Consider the following 18,316-nt stretch of genomic DNA (forward strand, 5'->3'; position numbering starts at 1 on the left):
TGCAGAGATGGGTTTTATAACGATTTTTCAATGGGCTTCTACAATCTACCATTTTCAATATAAGATTTAAGTTAAAGGTTGCTTTTCCCAGGGGATGTCAAAGGTCATAACGTGTTTTAAATTAGCTGAATTGAACCTTTACATTGGATCCTTGTTTGAAAGAAAGTTTCTAAGTTGAAATGTTTAACCCGAAATACACACGTATGTTCACGGTAAAGCTCCCATATAGGGGCAAATCACTCCATGTATTTTCTAACTGCTCCTGTAGAAATGTTGTTCCTGCTGCACATAAATGTGCAGGAAGAAGCTACCATGTAGGGTTAGTTAATAATCTAACAACATTTTTATTTAACTAAGGCGCCAGTCGCGAGCTACAAGTCTAACGTAATAACGCAGACAAACATCGATCAGTGTGCCTTTCTGGTTTCGAAATATTTTCAATAAATAAAACTACCATACTGAGGTATTTAAAGCTATCAAAATTTTGTGGTAGTCGAAATTAAAAACGGTACTATCCCTTTAAGCCAAGGCCTAAAATAAATGTGAAAAATGAAACTTACGTTATTCAAAAAGGTCGTTAATAAAACAGCGTAAGTCCCCAACTGAGCACACTGGCAGAGAGTGTAGTTACCAGTAGACACTGGCTCGCATCCTTCAACCGAAAATTCAATTTTCCTGGGAATAGAAAAGGCGACATTTTATAATTAGATTGATTATGGCAGAGGAACCAAGGCTTCGTAAATTGATAAACTGAGAGAAAAAGAGACTAAAGTAGCTATAGTCTTACCCGTTAGAAAAGTCGGCTACTCCGCACGAAATATTCCACATCATTCCTTCGCTCTGAAATTAAATAAGTAGGGCCGATTTAGGCTTTAGTTCGCTATGGCTTTGGGTAAAGCGTAATTGATCATTTGAAAGGAAGAGGATGGAGAAAACTTACAAATGATTGATTGAGATGCGATAAACGAGCTTTAACGTTCAATCCAGTTTTCGGCTTGGTTAAGATTGGTTGTTTTCCTTTGATAGCAACGCCTACCAGGCGAGAGTGTAAATGATACTCCAGATCCAAGCCTCTAGGAGTCAAGGGAGGGTGGTAAACAAACCAAAGTTTTTCTTAGTTACCGGCCCCCGTTTGCGGCAAAATTAGATTGGAAAACAATTTGCTACAGGCTCAAAGTCAATAAGCTACGTATGGGATTTAAAACTCGCGAACGACTCCTTTTAAGTTGATAACCGGAAGTTAGGCTAACAACTTAAGCCTAACTTCCGGTAAGAACCTGTAGCGGAAGCTTAAAGCATTCCTTTTAGTTTTAATTTTATGTAGCGTACAATCCCACCAAAACAATATACATTAGGTATATCTAGGCCTTAATTTTGGTTTAAAGGGATAGTAGCATACAAATAGATTATTAAATTTTCAACGGAAAACGACTCGGTTATGAAGTCGCATTGCTGCTTATGTAAAGCCATCTCACGGGGAACGGTCTATGGAGCAAATACCAATCACGAGCTAAAGATCCTTTCAACACAGTTATGACGTCATTATACAGTATTTAGAACTATCAAAATTTTATAGTAGTTGAAATTAAACGCTACAATCCCTTTAGCCAAAGTCTTCATGCTTAAATTTAAGTGTTTTAAATCTCCCTTACTCTGTCTCCTGTTGAAGGAAAAGTTTAGGCAGGAAAACTGACAGATTCTTGTAAAAAACGACAGCCACGCTCAACGAATTATTTCCTAAAATAATTAAGAGCGGTTAAGCCTCGGCTCCTAAATCGATACTTTCTATGATTGATTAGGTTACGGTACGCGTTAAGAGAACTTAGGAAAAAGGCGGGAATGGAAAGAGTACGGCGGCGGAGGGGGAGAAGTGGTGAAGGGAAAAAGGGATAATTCGACGACGATCGAAAACGATAGTGCTTTACCGAAAACGAGGCCGAAAAAGCAAAAGAAAGAAATAATCATTAAGGGCGACGATGATGAGGTTCGAAGGAAGTGGAAAGTGCATGGTGCTGAAGGAGTAAAGAGGTTGCGGTCTTAGCTACGAATTTATCTATTTACCTTCAACGTAGTCTAGCATCCAAGCTCCGATGTCCAGTTCTAAAGAATCGGTCAACCAAGAAGGCCCCGTTTCTTGCAACTCTTTCTTTGGAAAGACTAGCTGCATTTTGTTATCGCGCTGAATTTTACCAACTTCCATGACTTGAAAAAGACGAACCGAGATTATTAATTAACCTTACATTGTCGAGCACAATGGATGCAGAGTATTTGATTAAAAAAAATTCAAAGAAAATTAAGCGATAGCTAACCTAAGGTCGATCTTTGGAATGTTTGAAAAGTTTCGTTCTCGGCTAGAGACCCGTGAAGTAATCCGTAATTTAGCAATAAATGATGAAGTTTAATCAGGTGCTAAAGAACAAAAAATAGTTTGTAATATTCAGAAATGAATTAAAAAGAAATATCTTACCGTTTGTTTCTGAATCAAATGAGGAATGGTTAGGAGAAAGGACACGACGTCTAAGAAGGCTTGAGAATTATTCCGAATGGTCTCGTCATCCGCTATATTTCGGTGTTCATACTCTTGTATACTATCCAATAAATCCACAACGGGCACTCCTTCCGAAACGTGTAATCTATCTTTTTTATTGTGCAAATACGTCTTTAAATTTTCCAAAACTTTACGAACAGACGTGAATAAATAACCCATTTTAAGGCTCTCAAACTGCAGACAAAACAAAATTACACCAAAGTTAACGGAAGACTTCGTTAAAAGTCCCAGATCGAGGTAGATGAATTTGCCAAGGTTTAGTGGCTATTTGTAAGGAGTGTTGGTGCCAAAATGGCTTCGTAGAAAGCCGATTTTCAAATTCATTATTAATACGGAATCAGTTGATATTCAAAATTACGTTATTTTTAATTAAATCCAACCCCTAAAGTAATTAGATTAGATGACGTTAGGTTATGACGCTTTGGCGGGTAAGGTCTAACAGATTGGGTTTGTGTAGGACTGTAGGTCAGGTGAGGTAAGATTTTTTTTAATGGGGTATCGCTTTGCGTCTCATCGTAGTAACGATTTTAGCTATAGCCACTATAAAGACAATGGCTGATATGAAAAACAGTCACACACGCTAAAATGGGACACGCCATTTTAAGAACCGCTGACCTAACCACAAGTCATTTATAATACGAGGCCTTGGCTTTGTATTCAACTATTCTCTCGACCCGAGCTATTGAAAAAAATTTAAAATGCAAAATTTACATCTCTCGCGATGGCAATGAATTCTCCAGAGAGACAACCGGAAAAATCCGGTTCTTCCCACATGGCGATGTCCTTTTGACGCAAGGTACACTGCCTTTTAACGTCGCCTTTTTGAAAGAAATCGATACAATTTCAGTCAATACACCTTTAGCTATGAATATTTAAATATTTGACCTTCCCTTCAACACTCGCGACAGAGTCGATAAAACGCTCGCTTACCTCTAAAACCAGGCGGACAATGTTGAATATCGTCAGAATTGGAGGCGGTTTCCACCCATTTAACATTAAGATACTCCTCAGCAGGACATGTGGTAATTTTTCCTTCAAAATGATTGAATAAAAGGCAGTTATTGAATGAGAAAAATCACGAAGTTGTTGCGTTAAAATCAAGACATAACGGAAGTCCATTAGTTAAAGTCAAAAACAGTTTCGTCTAATGTTTCAGTTCAGGTAATGGACTTCTGTGGCACAAGTATTGAAAGTACTTACTTCCTTTATTGATGACGGTAATGACGCTATCTTTACGCGTGGCTCCGGCGGTACTGGTCGTGATGCAAGTGTAAGTGGCGGAGTTATTGGCGTAATCCAATAAAATTCTACTTCCGGCGGGAAAGAGGTCTTCGATCATTTCCCTTTCCGTTAAAGGATTCAATATCACGCCGTTTTTCAACCAGTTGTAGCCAAAATTCTTGAAATTGATGTCGTCCTGTAAAAAGGCAGGGATAAGAGAAGCCAATACTTAAGATTAATTAGAACAATTTAAGGCATTCAAAATTAAATATTTAAAGATGAAATATAGAATAAAATAAAATAACAGATATTAACCCTCGTGTCTGACTCGTCGAAATCTAACTCATTCTCATAGACAAGATTGGAAACAAAAGTTATCTAATTTAGGAAAACAACAACAACAGAGAAAATAAGAAACCAGAGGAAAAATTATACCCGCTGACAGTCTTAGAATTTTACAAATATCACGGTGAAAAATCTATTTGTCTATGGCGTATTAATATCATTTTAAGACTGACAGATGGTATAAGAATTAAAAAATGCAAGAAATAATTAAGAAAATTAATTCATTTCATAAGATAAATAAAATAAGCTTTTAATATTTAGCCAACTTTAACGTAACTATGCTGTTTAGATTTAAGCTAAAAATTCATTCACCAATTTAGTTACTGAAAGTTAGGTGAGATTTAGGGTTAAACTCATAGCCACGTCTTAGCGTTTAAAATTGGCTATGATTGATTAACAATCACACTAAGAAATACAACAATGCAATGAACAAATTAGAAAATGACGAACCTGAGATAAACACGTGATGGTTAAATTCTCCCCTTCTTGCACCGTCGCTGTCAAGGGTTTTAGTAACGGTTTGGGCACCGAACTAATTATGACCTCTATCGACTTATTCTGTACTAAACCCCAGTCATCCACCTGACAGGTGAAGATTCCGGAGTCCAGAACAGTTGTCGTGTCAAACCCTAACAACGCGGTGTATTGTTTCTTAGAATTCTTGGGGATAATATTTGTCCACAATGTCCGATAAGTCGTATTGATGTTAATTGGGGCCCCGTCTTTCAACCATTTGACCTTCATGCCGCTAGAACCTTGAATGATGCAGGCCAGGCTTAGCTCCGAACCCTCGACGGCCGGCATCATTTCGGAAGCTTCTAATCCTTGGATACTTAAGCCCGGTTCCCATTCGAACCTGATGTAATTACGATCGACGGAATAGTTGCCGACTTTACCGCGTCTTAGGGCTTCCTCCATGGCTTGACGCGCTTTTTCGCTGTCATCCATGTTACCGAAGAGATGAAATTGAACCACTGCGTCCCTGCTCCAAGTCAAAATTAAAAGTGCAAGAAAAAAACGGGGGAAGAAAAAGTTTAGCCTTAGAACCGGGTTTTTAACAACAATGTTCAATTGTAGACAAGGTTTATAGAGTGGTCAATTTTGTATGAGGGGGTAGGGGTGGACTAGTTCCGAGAATGGGGTTGTCTGGAAAACTAAATTTATCTGGTATCACTGTTGACTGCATTCAGCATCTCGTACCGTAGAGTCTGGTAGCAACCAGTCTCTCCGGTACGCCTGGCTGAACGCGGACAATATGTCAGCACTCAATTACACTAGACGGGATGGTTGAATGAAAAGCCAATTACACCCACCAACTCGAGAGTAGCCTATCCTATAGAGAGATTTATAAAGCCAATTTCTTAGCCTTAAAAAGTATAAGAGTAGGTAAAAGTATTGGTTTATATAGTAACGAAGAAAAAGAAATATGGTATATATATATTGGTCGGGGACAGACTGACTTTCGTGACAACACAACAGAGAAATGAAAAGTGGTAAATTGATGGAGGAAAGCAATCAACGAAGCTTCCGTCGAGTAAACAATCGGGGGACCCCTGACCCCTTGAAACCCCAAGAATCGGTCGGTCGCGAATCGGACTGTAGAAATGAGAATGATCGAAAAACAAAAAAACGAAAAAGAGAGAAAGAAAATAAAAAAGAGTTAACAAATGATTTTCTCCGAACAAATAAATCAAACGATTCATTCCCAGAGGAAATGACTACCGTGTCCATATGTACTGAAGTAAATTAATCCCGAAGCTATCAATCCACTCTTTAAACTACTTTGTACCTAAATAAAAACCGTCTAACCTATCCCATGATGCTTTTCGACAGGGCCCTAGAATCCACCCGTACCATAACCAGTACATATTGGAAGTACTCGTATCATAAAACTACATAGTTTTCAGGATAAGAGGATCCATACCATCTGCACAAGGAGACCAGGCCTTCTCGCGTAAATTGTAGGAATTATATGTATAGGAATCAGGAAATTCCGAAATTTTTATAACTTCCGAACTACAGTTGAGATCAAATATTTCCCCTTTAAAGTAACGTTGGTCCTATGATATTCGGTTCGATAACTTCATGTCAATTCCCTCCAAAAAAAGGCGGAACGGGTAAAAATAAAAAGGTTCTAAAAACATTCCTATTGCAGCTATAGTTCTAACCCAGGCACTCGAAATTGTGCCGCGGTGACTCGAGCTGTTTCTACAATCATTAGATGGAAAAAGAGTCTGAAGTGACTAGTAAGACCGTGGGGCAACCTATAGGGACTTGGCATTACTACGTCATGAAACGTCAGGCTATCTTCCACTAGTGCTATAAAACATACCAGGAGGAGGGGCTTATATAGCTTTCATTCTGTAAAAAAACATACCATAATGGCGCTGGGGGCGGAGTTAAGCCCGAATTGCCAAGTCCCTATTCTTTATCCCGGAACCTATAGGCATTCCGAGACACGCTTCAGAATCCGAGCGCGGTCAAGAGAGCTAGTGCCCATAGGCAGGCTAGGATGGTACTTATAATATTGAAGGACTTGCAGCCTGTCTCGTTGTTGGTTCAAGATAATGTCCTTGTGTGACCAAGTAATTACAGTTTAAGAAGTAGATCGAAAAACGTGTACGAAAACGGGGGTTAGCGTGCAAGGATCTCTCAAGGACGTCTGAGCCTATTTGGTGGTTGATCCAAGATAGTCTCCTTACGCGCGAGACAGGTAATTAGAGAGTTTAAGAAGCTGACCGAAAATGTACACGGATGCCGATCTCTAATTTATACCGTTACATTATATTACTACTCTTTAAGCCTTTGCAATACAACTGAACTAACTATAGGTTTGGATTAGACACGGGGGCCCTTGCTATAAACTGATAAAAAAAGGTCAGCAGGAGACATAGTCATTCTCAAGTAATTAATGTATACTTCAAAATTAAAAAAACACTTACTGGAAGTCAAGGACTGTCAAATTTTCAACGTGATGCAGTCGCGGGACGAATAGTGCCAGTAGCTACATGATAAAACGAAAGAGTTTTAATGGTGAAGATTTCCGAAATTAATGTCATACATTTTTTCAGAATTTCGAGAGTCAAAGCTTGAATCAATACATTAAATAAGACAATTCTTACCGCTTTCTCAATGCCTTTCTTCAGATGCTTGGTCTTATTATCTAAGACGCGTGTTTTATCGACATTCCAATCTAGGAGTCGAAAACTAACGAGGAAACGCGTCCTTCCGGTATGAATGCAAGTCTTCTTGTCCTCGTGCAACTTGTAACCCGTATGACACGCGCATTCCGTCGCGTTCAATCGATCCTTCGTGCAAGTCTGAGTACAACCTTTCCCTTGACACTCTATAGCTAATTACGGTAATTTAAGATTCATATAATTAACAGAATATTAAGGTTAGTTAATACGGGGTTAGATATAATTACTTACGTTGTACGGCAGTTCGAACTTCCCTCTCGCAGTGAGCTCCAGCGTAACCTTCGGGACACTCGCACGTCATTACTTCTGAACCGATCCAATATCTATATTTAAAAAAAAAAAAAAAAAAACAGAAAAAATTTATTAAAATGGTTATTAGCACGCAAAATCTAACACGATAAAATCGATTAAAATTTTTTGTTAAAGCTGATTCTAAATATATGAGCGTGTCCTGACGTTTAGGTATAGTTCTTAATCTTAGACATTAAAGACGGGCAGGAATAGCTAAGTGTTTTTAAGTTATAATAAATCGGATAATCTTTTTACGAGGCATCCATATCTTAGGCCTAAAATTAATATCTTCCGTCAAAATGCGGCTAACGTCGTTGATGACTTAAGAGAAAGGCAAAGGCTTAAAAGCGTCCGTTGGTAATTATTTCTAGAGAGTAATTAAAAACAGATAAAGCCATGAAAGAAAGCGCGCCAAAAGAACCTAAACCAAATTAAAACTAAAAGTCAGAAGTGTTTGAGATTGAGCAAGATAAAAGAAGACCCCTTTTGAAAACGAAATAAAACGTCTAACGCTTTCCAGCTAATGAAGATATGTTGCAATCTTTCAAAGAGACCACTTTAAAGGGAGCGTGAATTGAAAGGATTAAATTGGCTATAACACAATTGGCGTGAAAATTAACCTTACAAGGAGGTAAAATAGGATATCTGAGAGTCCTTTTACCCACAAGTGGGAGAGTATCCTGGTTTCACGCTCCCTTTGGCAAACCATACCCTTTCAGCTTTGTTCGCACTGTTTCTAAATCGTTTAACGTTGAAGTACAGGGGGTTAAAAGCTAAACCAGCTCGAAAATGGCTCTCGTCTAGTACTATAGGGCAAAGAAGAGAGAAATTAACGTAAAAGCTAATTTAATCTTTAAAAGGGGCGAACTTGTGTGGCTTGAGATAAAAAGAGCGAAATAAGAGGATACAGCCGCTACCACCAATGGAAAAGGAGTGGTCAAAATTAATTTGTTAGCTCGAGGGGAGGGAGACTCTCGACTCAGGGTGCTTGGTTAGCTTAAGCTGATTTCGTAATTAGAAAATCTGGATTATTTTTACGCTTTTGTTACTACATCTTAATTAGTTGCTAGATAGGATATGGTAGATTGTTCATTATACAATTTTAATAATAATGCATATTTAATTTTATTAATTTAATTAATGTCTGTTGAATACCTTGAATGAAACTTTATACCCAAAGGAATGTAATGAAATTTGGTTTGTTTACGCCAACGAGTTCATCGTGATTAGAGTCACGTGGAAACTCGGGGGCATTGACCAGTTAAGCCTTGGGTGGAAGATCAGAACTATACCATTGTTTTAATTTTGCACTTGTGACTTAAAGCAAAGGATCATCAAGTCTTTGTTAGTTGAATACTAAAACCTACGTTTGTTTACTTTAAACCTATCTTGACGTAATACTAATTAGGCAAGAGCTCTATTTTGTAGTAGTTTCTAAAGACAGTAATTTTCTGAATTTCTCCTTGTCTCCAAAATGGTAGCTTTAATTAAATCATAATGAGATCATTTTGTCATTAATTAGCATCAGTGATGACTTTAGTACCTTTCAACTTAAATATTTTTTAAAATTTACATTATTTGTCTTCTTGCGTTTATTTGTGCGTTTAATTAAAATTGGAGTCCTAAGGGTTAAATTCTTTTTTATTTTAAAGATATTATAAAATAAAAATTCATATTTGATATTGAACCCATTTCAAAGAATAAATCTGCAATCAAGTAGATGACGTCATGGGCTCAGGGGATAGTATCTGAAACTCTACCCCTTGATGTGGTCTGATTCACACTGATGTCGATAAACGCGTAGGCCTACAACAAGAAATATAAATTGGTCATGTATTCATTAATATTGTAGAGAGATTTCATGGTTCAAATATTCAATACTCAATATTATAACATTTAAATTTATAATTATCACTTATATTAATTAAAATAGCCGAAACCCTTTTAAAAACCTTGCAAACTGTCAGATTATTTTAAAAAATCACACCGGTGCGGCCTCGAATGTACGTGGAAATACATTATATATATATATATATATATATAAGAAAAGAATGAAGCTGGGATTAAAGAATAGAAGTTTTTTGTTCCTAAGTCAGCAAGCTTTATGAGATCAGAAAAATCTTATTTCAGCCGCTTCGCTGAATCGACGATTATGTGTGTTTTTTTGCATCTCGCCTCGAGACCTTTTTTTTCTTAAGCTATATACGACAGGAATTCGCAAGGCGGATCACGTAGGCACGATGCAGTGTTAGAAGGGAAAGATCGCTGTGCATAGGCACTCGTCAGAACGATAAAGATATTTTTCCATCTTTCCCTTCATATACCGTACAGCTCGACGAATATACCATAGCCAGAATGAAAAGAATTATTAACAAGTTGAGCCGAACCAAACGTCACCCCCTGTACATACAACTAAAGGCCTTTCCAAAAGACGATATAACTCTTTGCCTCATTTAGATGAGTCAACTTGAGTTGAGTATACTGGTTTTGTGCAAGGAGTGAGGTGAGAGGGAGTGTTAGTCTAATGTTAAAGAAGCAGTAATATAAATGGAAGGGGAATAAAGGGAGGTTAGGAATTTTTATCTCTCTCTCACTCGATTCTAGCTAAAGCGCACGCGCGAGTGGCGTCGGTTACTACACTAACTACCGCCAGCTCCCACTTCCAGTTCCAGTTCAAAGCAGGTTTTTAAATCTGACGCATGCGCGGGAACACCGCGGCGAGTGACTGAGCCAGCGCCGGAGAGAGAAGAGTTTAGCCACGAAGCGAACCAACCCGCCTATTCACATTATTACTCCTAGCCTTTTTCCTCCCTGGGTTGTGTGAACAGAAGTTGGACAAGCTGAATCACCATATTAAAAAATTTACATCTGACCAATTTTTCCTGACTCAACTAGTTGAACCAAAAGTTGTATCGTCTGAAAAGACCTTAATAAAAATATAATGAATATTTTATTTATTAATTCTTATTAAAGGGATATCCATCATTAAAATTTTAATAGAAATATTGATTTGGAAGAGAATATCAAAAGGTCTTTAATGAATTCGGTGTCATTGGTTTTGAGAGATATTTACTTAATGCGGTTTCAATTATCTTTGGTGACGTCTTCGAGAAAAGGACGTAAATATGACCGCGCTTTAGTGATATAGTAGGGAGCTCGCTTTATGGAGCAATCGTCAATCGTGATCTACAGCTATTATTCTCACCATCATTTTAAATGTTAAGCCTAATATCGAAAAGTATTAGCCAAACGGGAAAGACCTTATATCAAAGGACCGCAAATTGAGCGTTAACTAAGCTTATTAAAAGGTAACCAAACCTAACTTAAGCTTAGCTTAACCTAACCTAAACCTATCCTTAGCTTAAAACCCCACGAACACTATGTAGGTTCAGATTGCCGTCTACCCAAAGAGCGGTAGAAGTTTTGGTATTGTTTTCCGGTCAATTACTTAAACTCTGTAATAAACCCGAAACCTTTCCATTTGCCAAGGCTTAAAAAGATATTTCCAAGAGAAGGAAAAACTGTACTTGAAGGCGAAGTCGAAAGGAAAAGATTCCTTTTTCCCGATCGAGAACTTATTCTTTTAAGGGGGATACTTGGAAAATTGTACGAGAGCGAGAGGGAGAGAGAAAGATAGAAAAAAAAAACTTGACTTTACTTCGAACCTCTCGCTCTCCGCGTCCCTGGCTCTCTAACTTTTCGCAACCGATCCCGCCAGCACCAAACGAAAAACTAAAAAAAAAACTTCCCCCTCTTTTTTTTTTAAGAAGAACGTGGAAAGAAATTGTGATATCGAAGGAAGGAAAGTATAGCGAGAGGTGAGTGGGTATAAAGAAAGAAAAAAATCTAAAGAAATTGGACACGTAGCCTTATGATTGGTCGATATCCTTTTGGGCTGCACAGGAGCTCGTAAAAATGGAAACCAAAAACTTGCCTCTTAAAAAGTACGTTTTGTTTTTGGACTTTTTCTTTCGTTTTTCCTTCAATTGTAAAGAAGAATAAAACAAAATTGAAGTGTAGTTATATGTAGGGAAGGGGGTAGGGCTAATATCTTATCTTGATATTAAGCGTATTTTAAGGGTTTTCAAACTTTTGTTTGGGGAAATTAGGTTTAGCATTTTTGATTTTAAAGTTGCGAACGATGTAACGCTTTATCCGTGAACATAGCCCACTTGATCACGCACGCTGGCTGCACGCGCTCTAGAAGCCCGTCCAAACGATTTTTTTTACATGTTAACTCGCGAATGCGGCGCGTCACATAGGTTCGGTCTAAACTTTCAAACCCGTCTGGTTTTCACATGGGCGTCTATGGAAGGGGACCAGTTTTATCAACCTATTTGGCCCAAATAGTGCATCCACTGATTCAAATCTCTTGTATTTTTAATGACACGTGTATTGAAAGGTTTGATATTATCCTGTAAAATTTAAAGTCTTTAGCTATAATAGTTTTTTTTATAAAAAATAAAAATCATCACATAGTAGAGAAATTTAAAGATTTAAATCCTTCCGTAAAACACTCAAAACACAACTTGAAAACGGTGGCGAGGACAGCAAAATGTCATAGAACATTTTCGACTCAAAATCGTCCATAGTACATCCCCCTTAATTTTTGATAAACGTTTCAGAAACACCCTGTATGTTTGGAAGACGAAAAATAAAATATCGTCTGACGTTTGAGGCGTTTAATTGCGTAATTAATTAACAACCCCCTTAATTTTTGATAGACATTTCAGAAACAGCCTGTAAATTTAACATTAAAATATCAACTAATTTAAATAAAATTGAAAGATTCTGACCTAAAAAACTTTGCGGACACGAATGAAAGTGATAGCAAGACCGTACCCTTAGCAGATAATTAGTCGTTCCACTAATTACGGTGATACGCTTTTTCAAATTAAACCTAACTGGGAAAGAACGGTATCAGTAATTTTCCACAATATCAGTATTTTCCATGGTATCAGTAATTTTTCCATGGTATCAGTAATTTTCCACAATATCAGTATTTTTCCACGGTATCAGTAATTTTCCACAATATCAGTAATTTTCCACAATATCAGTAATTTTCCACAACATCAGTAATTTTCCACAACATCAGTAATTTTCCACAATATCAGTAATTTTCCACAATATCAGTAATTTTCCACAATATCAGTAATTTTCCACAATATCAGTAATTTTCCACAATATCAGTAATTTTCCACAATATCAGTATTTTTCCACAATATCAGTAATTTTCCGCAATATCAGTATTTTTCCATGGTATCAGTATTTTTCCACGGTATCAGTATTTTTCCATGGTATCAGTAATTTTCCACAATATCAGTAATTTTCCACGTTATCAGTATTTTTCCACGTTATCAGTAATTTTCCATGGTATCAGTAATTTTCCACAATATCAGTAATTTTCCACGTTATCAGTATTTTTCCACGTTATCAGTAATTTTCCATTTAATTTTAATTCTTTTACTGCTAATTGGGAATTAATTATAATTAATTAGCATACATTGGACCGCTTTGGTTCTATGGGCAAATAGCATGGGTGACGTCACACTAAGACTTCTGAGATAGCTCTATTATTATTATTTCTAAAATATTTATTAATCTTGAGAGAATGTAGAAAATGCCACTAAAATCATTGACAAATCACTATATGATGCAGGAAAAATTCAAACAATTTAAATGAGACGTGTATTGAAAGGTTTGATATTATCCTGTAAAATTTAAAGTCTTCAGCTATAATAGTTTTTTTTATAAAAAAACTGGTCCCCTTCCATAGACGCCCATGTTAAAACCAGACCGGTTTGAATTTTAGACCGAACCTATGTTATTTTCATTCTTAAGGGTCGATTGAGGGGTCTTCTAGAGCCCGTGCAGCCAGCGTGATCAAGTGGGCTATGCCGTGACTGAGAGCGTGATAAATAACGTGTTTCATGGTCTCGTGGATTTAATTCATTCAATTTCACGCGCGTTTTAAGAATAAAAACAACTTTTCAAACATTTTGCTTCGTACTTTTTAAAATTTGATCAAAAATTAAGAAATGGCTCCTTCATAGAAAATTGTAAAAGTTGAAAAATCCAAAAATGTTCCTAAGATGTCGCAATCAAAGATCACCAAGATCACGGGAAAACCTTTGTCCAAATCGAACGCTCAACTATCACCTCATCGCCAAAAAACACTTAAACGTAAGTCTGCAGTTACTGGTGGACAAGGACAAGCATCATCCAGAAAGGTACATCGGAAAGTTGCGCAAATTGCAGCGTCAAAGTCCTCCGCAAAAACTTCAACTCTACCAGAATCTAAATCTACCAAAACATCTCGAAGTCAATCTACGTCTGAAAACAAATCGAACTCAATAACATCGAAGAAGGATTTCGTCTTTGGTTCTTCGACCACTTCTCCAGGGCATGTTGCAACTAATAATCATCAACTTGGATCTCTAGTTTGGCCACTAACTCCTGAAGACAAGTCATGATAGTAGCGAGAGAGACACGGATTCACCTTTAATAAATAACTGAAGAATTTGATCAAAAAATAAATTAAATTAAACTTTCTAAAATCTTAAAATTCGAAATTATCAAAAATTTGTAACCTTTTAAAAATTAAAATAAAACTACGAATGTAAACGGACAAGAATTCCTTGATTCCAACACAAGTAGTTAAGTAAAAACATCCCAGGGGTACAAAATAAAAAAAAACTAGGTATCCAAATTCAAATTAAAACCAAATTCAATCTAATGTCGCAAAAAAAAACCTTTGTATCCTTTACTGAAATGCATGGTTTGTTTTTAAAAATTTAAATTCCTAATGAGATAAAACTCTTTCTTCCCCTTGTCGTTGTCTTAAACCCGAATGTCTCCCCCCCCCAATACCCTGTTAAATTTTACGCCTTTTTTATCCTTTTCTAAAGTAAGGACAAGCTAGTCCTTAATTCGAAATTTAGGGCATTTTTCCGACAAATAAAAAAAAGGGAAAAAATTTTACGCTAAGCCTAATTGTTAACTAGTTTTTTTCCCTCCGCGAAAAGGCGCCGTCAAGTGGAAACTGCTCGTCCTTGAAGTTAATTTTGGATACAAACTGAAACTGTTTCTAGCTATACTTTTCCCATGAAAGATGGTCTGAATTTAGTTTTCTCGGTTGACACTGAACGTAAGGTTACAAAGGGTTTTGCGGATTAATGGCGGCATAGTCAGTTCATAATTGTAACAACTACCGGAGTCTCTTTGATTCAGTTTAAAATAGTTTTACTTTTAAAACTGGAGGCGCCAACCTTTGTAATTCGAATTTCAACGTTGGCGACACAAGCAGGGTGGAAAAAAAAAGATTTTCGCGCCAAGAAATTTGCATAAAAGATGGAGATAATGGCTTAAAGAGTAAAAGTATAGTAAGTTGATAAAAAGAATGATTTAGGTTTAGTTTTGAATGTATTTTCTACAATGTATTATTATTTAAGAATGATTGGTTGATAAATGCCCATTTATATTACATATTTTTAAAACATGTACTGCTCATTCAAAGATTGGTTTGCAGCTTTTAATTTCGTCTGCTACATTAGGACAACAATCTAAGACTAAGCCTAACGTACTAATGCATTAAATTCGGTATCAGGTCAGATCACTAATTAGTTTTTCGTTTATACTTTAAAAACTATATTTATGTTTAAATACGCGTACTTATTGAACAGAATCAAAATTAAATGTCAGAGTTTAACCTCGATGGTTGGCAAAAAGTGAAATTTAAAATCGTTAATTCTAGAGGGCCGGTAGGCCCTTCTAGATAAGATCCCACACCCTCCCGTAATGTTAAATGAAAATTCACAGATTTTCGCCGATTTTCCCATAGGAATAACATGGGGTTTTTGGTGCTCCTGTACATCGAATCATTTAAAAACTACATGGAAGTTAGCTTTCGGAATACTTTTAAATTAACAAGTAACTATTCAAGGTGTGCCTTTTTCAAGTTTCATCAAATTTAATTAAGTCTAAGTATGTTAATTTAATTAAAAATGTAAGTACCTCAAAAGATTATTCTACAGCAGACGACGCTAATTGTTCGTTACTCTACAGTAGACGACGCTAATTTGCCATTTCACCGCCTTGAAACTTTAACTTGATATTTTTCAATAAATATAACACTATATTTATTAAAAACTTCTCTGGCGGGTCTAATTTTTGTTTAATTATGTGTCACGGTTGAAATTCTATACTTAAGATACCTTTTTAATTTATATTTTAGATGTTAGTTTCGACCAAGGCTTAAGTTGCCTTACTTAGGCCATGGATTTATAATAGAAGCTTACGCTTCATGGATATTTCCCTGTAGCCTTCAGTAAGGCATTTTGATAGGCAAACTTTTTTCTTTTGGCGCGCGTGCGCGCGCGCTATTCAAAATTAGAACTCGATCACGTGAAAAACTTCAACCCCCCTCTGAATTTGCCTCAAATTCTACGTCACAAACGCGTGTGCCAGGCTGGTACTATTTCAGACGAGGAATAAATGTTGTGCGCGTTTTAAGGTGAGTGAAATATCCAGGAAGCGTAAGCTTCTATTATAAATCCATGCTTAGGCAGACTATTGAGTGAGTCTATGCAATGGGTGATTGTAAAAGCTGGAAGGATAGATGGATCAGTGTTGGAAATAAGGATATTTTTAAAACTGGACCTGAGGCCTAAGTATTTTAATTAAAATAACTGTCCACGGTGCCAATCACTGTAAACGTACAAGGGCAGTGCACGCAATGTCATGGATAATTGCAATCGTAAAGTGGACTGTAAAAGATACGGCTTTGATAGTTTAAAATCGTGGCAGGTGTGTTTTGAAGTTGACTATAAAGCTCGGGTTCTAAAACGAATTGTGAGCCGTATCATATAAGAATTAGTAGAAGTGTAGAGCCATTTTTAACCTCGTCCTAGTAGTGAAAAATTTCGCATTTCAGGCAAATATTATTTTATAATAGATTAATACAAATAAAGACTGAAGGAACAGATATTATATAAAAAAGGACTTGGTTTGCCCAAGCCTAAAAAACAAAACGATAAGAGTTTTTTCCAGTTGACTGAAGCGCGGATATTTTATTTTTCTATATAATTTTAAAGACAATCTTATTTTACTACTCTTTAATTCAATCTCCTGATTTTACTGGTAATGGATTTATTTCCTATAAATTAATTGAAATATTACTTATCTCAGATTTTTCATGATAAAATTTTTACGAAAATGGAATTGTTGTTGAAAAATCTGAGATAAGATATTTTATTTCAATTAATTTATAGGAAATAAATCCATTACCAGTAAAATCAGGAGATTGAATTAAAGAGTAGTAAAATACAGATTGTCTTTAAAATTATATAGAAAAATAAAATATCCGCGCTTCAGTCAACTGGAAAAAACTCTTATCGTTTTGTTTTTTAGGCTTGGGCAAACCAAGTCCTTTTTTATATAATAACATATAAGGATTAAGTTTAATTAAATCGCAACTAAAATAATTGTTAAAATCACAATTACTACAATGAATTAATATTATTGATTGTCAGTCACAAAGGCGGTGCGTCCGTCAATGGTTCATTCAACTATAAAAATTACAAACGACAAAATAACAGCCATGTTTGAAAGTCTTGCAAAACGTCGAAGAGAAGTCGGGGATACTTAATAAGAGCATAAAGCGAAAATCAGTGAAGTCCAAGGTCCTTTGGATGTCCATCCAATATGAATACAAATTAACTATACTTACGATAGTTTTATCCTGAAACGACAGCTCGTCTCGGAACAAAAAAAAGGACAATAACAATAAAAATAAAAATAAAAATAAAAATAAAAAAGCAGAAACAACAAATTCTCTTTTCATTACGGTATTACTGAGAGAGGAGGAGTTTTTCTCAAAAGATTATACTGCGCGACGGATGTTCGATACAGTTACGTTTTTCTCTCTCTCTCTCTCTCCCTCTCCCTCTCTCCTTCTTTTCCGTCCCATCCTTTCCTCCTTAATTGCCTATTCAAAACTTTTTGTTTTTTTCTTTGTTATTTTTGCCCAGCTAAGCCTTGGCCTTTTGTTTCTTATTCCTCTTTCAAGCTTATTTTCTTTGACTAGATTTACTTCCTTTCCCATCAACCCTTCCCCCGTCACCCTCTCTCTATTCTTTAGCGATCTTCCTTAATGGTCTTACAGCTCGAGAGCGAGCGAGAGAGAGAGAAAAAAAAATTAACCCACGAATATTCGTTGAAGGGGAAATTAAAATAAAAACGAGAGAATAAAAAAGAACTCAATTAAAGTAAATTAGGGTATTATGTCTATTTTATGAAGATTTTGGCCTATTTTTTACTATGCAAATTGGTTAAATAGAATATTTATAAGTTGGAGGATTGACCTTTGTTCGAAACATTGTATATAATTCAATTCGGGATTATTTCTTTTTTAATAAAAATTTTAAATAAATTTTTTTTGGTTTAAAAATTATTATAGCGTTAGTTTAAGTTAGCTTTGTAATTATAATTAATTACACAATATTTATCCTGATTAGAAATAAAAATATTAAAATTAAAATAATGGTTTTATCTAAAAAATAGTACTAGGGAAAAGCCAGACAATAGGCGCAACTGTCTCCATAGAAAATGCGAAGGCCCCTGTAGAAATGTTTCACCCGCATTACACCAGTATTCAAGAAAAAGCCGCCTTATAATTTCACCCAATCAGCAAATTCCGTCCATTGCCTAATAA

General features: G+C 36.1%; 2 protein-coding genes across 9 annotated transcripts in view; one reads left to right on the top strand and one right to left on the bottom strand.

Moving 5' to 3' along the window:
- The window catches only part of LOC149674035 (uncharacterized), a 111,614-nt gene that overhangs the window by 7,301 nt on the left and 85,997 nt on the right, over window positions 1-18,316 (bottom strand). For 4 of the 6 annotated variants that reach the window (XM_089839868.1, XM_089839866.1, XM_089839869.1 and 1 more), the window contains 15 exons: window positions 7,546-7,637; window positions 7,237-7,466; window positions 7,057-7,118; window positions 4,565-5,099; window positions 4,085-4,147; window positions 3,749-3,965; window positions 3,479-3,580; window positions 3,260-3,366; window positions 2,468-2,722; window positions 2,310-2,409; window positions 2,062-2,202; window positions 1,653-1,737; window positions 941-1,073; window positions 788-840; window positions 561-675 (listed from right to left, as the gene is read on the bottom strand). In XM_089839868.1, coding sequence (XP_089695994.1) covers window positions 561-675; window positions 788-840; window positions 941-1,073; window positions 1,653-1,737; window positions 2,062-2,202; window positions 2,310-2,409; window positions 2,468-2,722; window positions 3,260-3,366; window positions 3,479-3,580; window positions 3,749-3,965; window positions 4,085-4,147; window positions 4,565-5,099; window positions 7,057-7,118; window positions 7,237-7,466; window positions 7,546-7,637 — 2,290 coding nt within the window. The remainder of the gene's footprint in view (window positions 1-560; window positions 676-787; window positions 841-940; window positions 1,074-1,652; window positions 1,738-2,061; window positions 2,203-2,309; window positions 2,410-2,467; window positions 2,723-3,259; window positions 3,367-3,478; window positions 3,581-3,748; window positions 3,966-4,084; window positions 4,148-4,564; window positions 5,100-7,056; window positions 7,119-7,236; window positions 7,467-7,545; window positions 7,638-18,316) is intronic. The other 2 variants (XM_089839871.1, XM_089839872.1) reach the window with 2 other exon arrangements.
- On the top strand, window positions 11,257-14,193 carry LOC149674036 (uncharacterized). Of its 3 annotated transcripts, none has more exons than XM_089839998.1 (3): window positions 11,257-11,423; window positions 11,509-11,549; window positions 13,659-14,193. In XM_089839998.1, the coding sequence occupies exon 3, from the start codon at window positions 13,698-13,700 to the stop codon at window positions 14,076-14,078; it is 381 nt and encodes a 126-aa protein (XP_089696124.1). In that variant the 5' UTR covers window positions 11,257-11,423; window positions 11,509-11,549; window positions 13,659-13,697; the 3' UTR covers window positions 14,079-14,193. The 3 variants fall into 3 exon arrangements, with proteins under 3 accessions (XP_089696124.1, XP_089696125.1, XP_089696123.1); XM_089839999.1 differs by having other exon boundaries at window positions 13,698-14,193; XM_089839997.1 differs by having other exon boundaries at window positions 11,257-11,549.

Source organism: Phalangium opilio, unplaced genomic scaffold, assembly GCF_054372755.1.
Source record: "Phalangium opilio isolate 3A_F unplaced genomic scaffold, DU_Popi_V2 ptg000048l_1, whole genome shotgun sequence".
NCBI classification, from domain to species: domain Eukaryota; kingdom Metazoa; phylum Arthropoda; class Arachnida; order Opiliones; family Phalangiidae; genus Phalangium; species Phalangium opilio.